Source organism: Elephantulus edwardii, unplaced genomic scaffold, assembly GCF_000299155.1.
Source record: "Elephantulus edwardii isolate Elephantulus edwardi_28Jun2011 unplaced genomic scaffold, EleEdw1.0 scaffold00217, whole genome shotgun sequence".
Lineage (NCBI taxonomy): Eukaryota > Metazoa > Chordata > Mammalia > Macroscelidea > Macroscelididae > Elephantulus > Elephantulus edwardii.
The window spans coordinates 2,219,163-2,227,070 of NW_006399967.1; the positions used below are offsets into that span (position 1 = coordinate 2,219,163).

The 7,908-nt window shown below is 57.6% G+C and overlaps 1 protein-coding gene across 1 annotated transcript in view; it reads right to left on the minus strand.

Moving 5' to 3' along the window:
- Positions 1-457: 457 nt before the first annotated feature.
- Positions 458-7,908, minus strand: part of MOB3A (MOB kinase activator 3A) — a 12,732-nt gene continuing 5,281 nt past the window's right edge. The window contains exons 2-3 of the mRNA XM_006897924.1: positions 3,775-3,977; positions 458-487 (exon numbers count right to left, since the gene is read on the minus strand). Of these exons, the coding sequence (XP_006897986.1) occupies positions 458-487; positions 3,775-3,977 (233 nt within the window). The remainder of the gene's footprint in view (positions 488-3,774; positions 3,978-7,908) is intronic.

Below are 7,908 nucleotides of genomic sequence, written 5' to 3' on the forward strand. Positions count from 1 at the left end.
TGAGAATGAGGGAGAGAGAAAACTAAAGGTCCATTTCAGGGAGTCCAAAGTCCACAGAGGCTGCGTCCACTGAGCTGCTTGGGCTTTGAAAACAGACGCTGACGTCTGAAACCGTTGCTGCCCAAGTTCGTGGGTCTGCATGTTCTTCCATGGCAGCAGCGGGGCCTGGTGGTGGCCACGGCACTCAGAGGGCAGCAGGTGGGCCTGAGGGTGGCCAGGGCACTCAGAGGGCAGCAGGCAGGCCTGAGGGTGGCCAGGGTCTTCAGAGGGCAGCAGCTGGGACTGGTGGTGGCCAGGGCACTCAGAGGGCAGCAGCTCAGCCTGGTGGTGGCCAGGGCACTCAGAGGGCAGCAGGTGGGCCTGAGGGTGGCCAGGGCACTCAGAGGGCAGCAGGCAGGCCTGAGGGTGGCCAGGGTCTTCAGAAGGCAGCAGCTGGGACTGGTGGTGGCCAGGGTGCTCAGTGGCACATCCTTGCAGTCATTTCCTTCTGTTGGGAACAAATGCTGAGGTCAGATTCCAGCAGAGACTCACACGGAAATGACAGAAATAACACATAAAATTTATACAAAGAAAATGAACAAGAGAATACTATAGGACAAGGGTCAGCTTTTTTTTTTAAAGGACCAGAGAGGTCGATTTGAGCTTTGCTGGACACATGGCAACGCCACTCCTGAAGAATGAAAGCAGCCAGAGACAATGCGTCTCTGCATGGACCCAGTCAGGTGCCAATAAAACTTTATTGACAAAAGCAGACCTCTGGCCCTCGGGCTGCAGCTGGCTGGCCCTGCCTTCTGTATAAATAATTGATCAGACACCAGGACAAAATTCCGAATGCAGCCTGGAGAGAATGACAAGGGCCTTAGGCTGCCTTTAGACCCAGTCGACTCAGCCTTGAAATCAATGACCAGGGGGACAGAGCTGGATGCCTGAGGCACCTGCTGTTATCTATGCCTGGAAAACCTCCTTACTTGGGGCTCAACGCCAGCTCTGAAGGTCATCTAGAAACACAGGGGAAAGCTATCCACTCAGTACTCGATCCTCCAACTTCTTCCAGAAGCATCTCCCAAGCATCAGTATGGGAGAACTGATGATGCCAAGAGTACTGACGACTTTATAAAGGTGAGCCCAAGGTTGCACACTAGAATTTACCTCGAGGGAGATGTTTCCTTACAGCAAGGTCCCTAAGGAAGATGTTACGTGCAGATTGTTTCGTGTGTTGTGTTCTTTTAAATATGGAACGCTTCACGAATTTGCGTGTCATCCTTGCGCAGGGGCCATGCTAATCTCTGTATCATTCCAATTTTAGCATATGTGCTGCCGACGTGAGCACAAGATTTCATTTTAAAAAAGAAATTTAAAAGTTGTGAAAGCAACAGACTTTGTTGCAAGCTGAGAGTCAGTGGGTGGTGGAGGAGCTGCTACCAGCACAGCCCACCAGCCTGGATCGTTGCAGGTTTGTGGACTATCACAACGTCACACAGATGTCCACAGAGGAAAGCGGAGAGGCTTCTCTGTCCCTCGTGATGGATTCAAGTGTGTCCCTCCCAAATCTGTTAGACTCCTCACCCCTCTAGCTGTGGGTGAGGCCCCACGCGGGATCAGGGGTAAGGAGGGGATATCAGGAGCAGGATGGACACAGAGACAAGGAAGCAGCAACAGAGCGGGGGGCAGATGCCAGGCGGAGATCACCATGGAACACTGGGGCTCTAGAAGCTCAGAGGGGCTCACCCCCCAGCACCCTAAGTTCTTATGGCATTTACACAGCATTGGGGGGCTGTAGACACCCCTTGGACACCCGCCTGGAGGCAGCGCCCTGCTCTTACTTGTGGCAGTTCGGATCCCACCGCCTGTCCTCATCACCAGTCTGAGCTGCAGTGGGACAGAGTAGGACCCCTTTGGTGACACTGCTGGCCCTCACCAGCAATGGCAGTGGCGGTCACAGGACAGTTTACAGAAGCTATACGGCCAGGGAGCTCCTGAGGCATGGCCTGCAGTGAGCTGTACCGCTAATCCAAAGGGTACACAGCGCCTGTGGTTAGACTCTACCTGCAGCTCTGCAGGAGAAAGAGGCAATTTCTTCCCACTCCCAGCCCTGGAAACCCGACGGGGTTAACAGAATTCAAAACCAGGTTGACAGCAGTGATTTTTGGCTCGATGGCTGGTGGTAGGAGCCCCCTAGAGCTCTCTGAATGACCCCACTTTTACGATGGGGTGCAGATAAACCAGCCTGGCATGGCAGAAAGCAGGGCACAGAGGGCAGGGGTGAGGAGGGGCACTGGCAGCACAGGGCTCTCAAGAGGATGTGCTGAAGTGAGAGGCACTGGGTGCACAGAGCTGTGGATGTGGGAGCACAGGCTTCAACCTGCACGATGGTGGGCTGGTGGGTTTCAGGGTGCACAGATCTGTGGACGTGGGAGCACGGAGGGTGTCCTGTGCGATGGCTGAGCAGTGGACTTCGGGGGGTGAACATTAGGGACTGAGGTGCGTCCCCACATGTGTTGTGAAGGTAAACAGAGTGGGGACTAGGCTGTCTGTTAACGTGACCACCGTGGAATGTGTCTTAAGCCACCTCTGACGAAGGAGGAAGGAAGCACAGACGGGAGACACAGATGCCGTGTGGTGACCACCAAGGAAGCGGGGGAGGGAGGCTGCAAAGGGACAGGACCCTTCGGTCCCCCAGAGCCACCGAGAGAGCCCTCCCTGGAGCCGGAGACCTGAAGTTGCACCTGTGGCCTCCAGAACTGCGAGGTTTCCTGCTGTTACAGTCGCCCTCTTGTGGTCTTCCTGTTACAGCCGCACCAGGAAACAGGACGCTCAATCTGAGCTGAAGAAAAATCATGCCTTGCTCTGCGGCCCAGGCTGAAGGTGGCATGGAAAGACCTCTCTGTAAACTAAGGGTGCGGGTGCTGGGATGGGACGTGGGTCTCCAGCGGCCAGCTCCTCCCGCAGGCACAGGGGGCGGGGGCCGGAGCTAACGGGGCAGTGGGGAGAGCCTTCCCTTCTCTGAGTGGGGGTGACATCCCAAGATTTAGGGGCATGCTGTGTGGTGGGTGTGGGGGTCATCAAGGTGAGAAAGCAGCAGCAGGGGTGTCCATCCTTTCCAGAGCTCAGGTCAGGAGCTAGGCCATTCCTGCCCAGTCCCCCTGCCCACAGGCATGCCCGTCTCAGCACGGGGCAAAGCACTCCTTGTCGGGCACAAGGCCTTTCCCCACAGAGGAATGGCAGGGCCGCCCTCAGTGACTCCGGAAGCCTCTCCCACCTCACGGATCGGGCCCTGTGCTGTCATCTGCTTCCTACTGTGGTAATTCACTGGGTCCGCGCTGGAAGCAGGAGCGGCATCCCCTTCCTGAACAACACGCCGCTGGAAACTCTATGCACTTCGATAACTGATGACAGTTATCGAAAGGCTTCAGGCTTTTGGTTCATGGGGTCACTATGCGTCATGCTCCACTCGATGGCAATCAACAACGACAACAACAACTGATGTCGATGAGGCGGGGGAGCCCCTGTAACGATTGCAGCCTGTAAGAGGTGGGGCCTTCTGCTGCTGGGGACAGCTCCCCCATGTCATCTGTGGAGACCTGGGAGCTGCCTTTTCTTTCCATGCATCCTGACCCTCCCTCCTGGAGTCCTAGCCCTGCCCTTAGTGCTGTGACAGTTCCCCGAAAGGTCCCTGAAGGCTGACCCGTGGACATCTGCACGTCCTTCTCCAGCCGGCAGAGGTTCCGAGCAGACAGTGGTGCACAGCCCACACCCCCGGCCCGCGCCCCTCACCAGCGGCTCCAGCTCCTTGGTGTCGATGAGGCCGAACTCCTTGACAAAGTAGTAGAAGTGCTTGTAGCAGGTGTTGACGTGCGCCTCGGAGCCCATCTGGGCGATGCGGTCGAAGTGGTGGATGTACACGTGCACGAAGACGCGGAAGAGCCGCGACAGGATCTTCTTCGTCACCTGCAGGAAGTTCTTCGGGAACGGCGTGCCTGGGGGGAGCGGCAGCGTGAGGCCGGGGTCCCCTCTGCGGGCCCCTCCAAGGGCTCAGAGCACGAGCCCCAGGGCATACTGCCAGCCCCCCGGGCCCCAGGCTCCCCTGAGTGAGCACTGGACGTGGAGCTGGGGTCCCCCTCGCTGATGATGAAGTCCTTTCTCTATGGCCCCTCACGGTGCAGGGTCAGGCTGACCTCTCCCATGCTGTCCTGTGCGGGTGTGCTCACGTCTCCCGACCTCAGCCAGTGCGGTCCCCACACCCGAGCATCCCCGCCCTTCCCACTGTTGGCTGACCGGTCCCTCCCCTTCCTGTCGATGCCCCCCAGGATCTCACTCTCATCAGCTGGGGTCGAGGAAGGGCACAGAAGGAGCTGAGACCCCTGGCAGCGACACCCGGCAGAGGCTCAAGGTCTCAGCCCCGTGAAGGTGGGGAAGGGACACATGTAGGGGGTCCACACAGGGTCAGAAACAGCCCTTCTCAGCCCCACCCCATGAGCACATGGCCTCATCGGGACCAATCAGCACTCTGTCTTCAGACCCGGGGTAGGAGGCCCACCAGCCCCCAAGAAGGCCACGTTCAAGTCCCGGGACCGGAGACCATGCTCACTCCCACGGCAAAGGCGGGCCCCTCTGCTTGTGGTACAAACAGCTCGGTGCCTGACTGTTCCCCCGAAGGTTGGTGGTTCTAACCCAGCCGGAAGCACTGAGAAGGCAGGCCAACCAATGAAAGCCGACAAGCTGCTCCGCCTGTGACACAGGCCCCAGAGCAGCAGAAACACACGGCGGCCAGAAGGGGTGTGAGGGGGGGCCAGGCGATGGTGCCGGATGACACGGCCGTGTCCCAGGAGTCCCGCACACACACCCCCCGTGCCCTCCAGGCGGTTCCTGCTCATCCTGACCCGTGTCCGAGCTGCCCACAGGTGGACTTCGGAAGGAGGTCCGGGCACTTCCTCGGAGCGGCCTCTGGGCAGGCTTGAACCCACAATCCTGGATTTGGCCTATTAACTGTTTGCACCAGTCACGCACTAATCAACTTCCTTCCACTGTGATGGGTTCGTCTCAGCACCCAGGGAGGGGACGTGGGCGGTGGGGCAGAGCCGGAAGGGGCTCCCCAGCTGCTCTGAGGACACAGCAAGGGGCTCGAGGTCAGGGACGCGGCCTCTACAGCTGACCAGCAGGAGGCAGCTCTCCGTGGAGCCCCTGACCTCAGCCCTGAGACCCTGTCGACTCCCACCCAGGACTGTGAGGTCACGCATGTGTGGGAGCAGGCATCCAGCCAAGGCCATTGGTTCCAGCATTTCTGGGCAACTCAGCCTCCCGGTCCACACATGTCCCTCTTACGACAGCAGCCACCGGTCCACACGTGCCCCTGTCCCTCCTGAGATGGGATACTCTATCCACTCATGCCCCTGTCCCTCCTGTGAAAGGACACCCTGTCCACACTTGTCCCCTCTGTAGCAGTGGACCCCCTATCCACACCTGTCCCCTGACCCTCCTGTGACAGTGGACACCCCACCCACAGCTGTCCCCTCTCTCTCCTGTGACAGTGGACACCCCGTTCACACCATCCCTTGTCCCTCCTGTGACAGGGGACACCCCATCCATGCCTGTCCCCTGTCCCTCCTGTGACAGTGAACATCCCATCCACACTTCACCCTCCTGTGACAGGGGACATCCTGTCCACACCTGTCCCCTCTTTCTCCTGTGAGAAAACACCCCAGTCACATCTGTCCTTTCCCTCCTGTGACAGTGGAAGTGGGGAGAGTGTGGTGACATCAGCAGCACTGTCATTAATGTCATAAAACAATGTGTGTGAAGGGCTGAATGGAAAGCCAAACAGCTTCGTAAACTTTCCTTCAAATCATAATAAAGAGGGAAACAGGGGGAAGAAAATAAACCCACCGCTGTTGAGCTGGTTCCAGCTACTGGGTCACCCACCCCCCAGCTTCCGGGGCTGCAGTTCTTGACGGGAGGAGCCTCGGGGTGCTGGTGTTAGAGCCCCGCGGGGGGCAGCGTCAGAGGCTTTCCCGCTCTAACAAGGACTAGGGACCCCCGGCGGGTCCAGCCCTCCGGCCTCACACACCACTGAGGAGCCACCAGGCCTGACGCTCTCTTGGTAAAGACGCAGACTGCACCGTGGTCTCCTCTGATGACAGGTCTGTCTTCCCGAAATGCCCCGTGACTAGGGGGCAGCCTGCCAGCCTCCGCACCCCTCCTTCTGGAGGAACCGTGAGGTAAGTGGGCCTCAGGGTCCAAGGGGCAGGTGGGACCTCCTCTGAGGCTCCAGGAGCACACGGTGACCACAGCTCAAGCAGTGACACACAGAGTCCTTGACGAGACCAGAGGGAGGCTGAGCAGATGGACCGAGGCCGTGATCCCGGACAGACCTCTCCTGGGCAGTGACCTGGCCACACCAGTGTCCTCAACTCCTGTCAAGGACGAGTGTGTGGGCTTCCATGTGGCTCTAAGGCAAGTCCAGCCTTCAGAGCGAGAACTTTCTTCTGCTTTAGCTGGGACATTTAGCTTCTGCCTGCCTGTCCCAGGGAATCGTCCACGGAATGAAACAGGTTTCCCCAGAAGCTCACACACATGCTCAGAGCACAAGAAAAACAGCCCAAGTCAAGAGTCCATTAGCAGGACACAGCCTGGTCCGTCCACACGCCGGACGTAAATCTGCTACTAAGAGCCCCTCCAAAGTGCTGAAGAGCAAGGATGTGAGCTTGAAGACTAAGGCACAGTGATCCAAAGCCAAGGCGTTTTCAATTGCTTTCCACACACGTGGAAGTTGGAGAGAGAATGAGGAAGACAGAAGGAGAATCGACGCCCCTGAACTGTGGTGTTGGAGAAGTGTATTCCCAGGACGGTCACAGGAACAGACAAGTCTGTCTTGGAGGAGCTGCAACTCCGGTGCCCCACAGAGGCAAGGGTGGTCAGAAAGAGCCAGTCCTTGGGAAAGGTGAGTCAGAGAGAAGACCCTCACTGGGACACACGGACAGTGACCACAAGGGGCGTCCAGAGTCCGTGAGGACGGCCAGGCCCAGGTGGACTTTCAGGGCCTACGTGGAGTCACTAGGAGTTGGAGCTGATGCAAAGGTTGGTTCCTACAACCAACAAGAGGAACAAGGCTGTGAAACACACCCCAACATGCGTGAACGTGGGGTGAAGGGTTTAGTCTTCAAAATGGCTTCCCTATCCATTAACTTGCTTTGCAATGTGGATGGGCGGGAATATGCAAATAGTGTGCGTTAACCTATCCCCAAGGGGACTGACCAGTCTCGTCCATCCCCAAGGGGACTGATCAGTCAGGTTCATCCCCAAGGGGACTGACTCATCTTGTCCATCCCCAAGGGGACTGACTCATCTTGTCCATCCCCAAGGGGACTGACTCATCTTGTCCATCCCTAAGGGGACGGACCAGTCTTGCCACTAAATTAAGCAGATCCAACAGCAAAACTGCAGTCTCACCACCAGCAAAGGAGAAGCAGACATGCAGTGAGCTCCCTTCAGGACCAGGCGATCAGACGATCTTGTGCCACCCAGATGTGCAGTAGCAGCAGCAGTGGCCGCAGAAGAGGACCAGAGGCTCAATGCGACAGACCTGACCTTGGGACTGCTACACCTCCACAGAACCAGCACTAAGAGCCTTTGCCCAAGTTCACTGGAGGAGGGAGGAGGAGGAGAGCCAACACGGGCAGAGCTCAGAGCTTTCGAACACTGGCTTAAACACAAGGCTCAGGCCGAGACACCTCTGTGCACATTTCAGAAGCTGTCCTGACTGCATTCTGCTACTAACCTGGAGTATAAATAGTGTTTTGGCTTCCCCAGGATAATTCTGTGGGGTCTGTGAGCCACCGCATTGGATTTTGGACCCACTCTGAAAACCCTATGTACAACAGAACACATTTAGATAACAGAAACGGCAAAGGA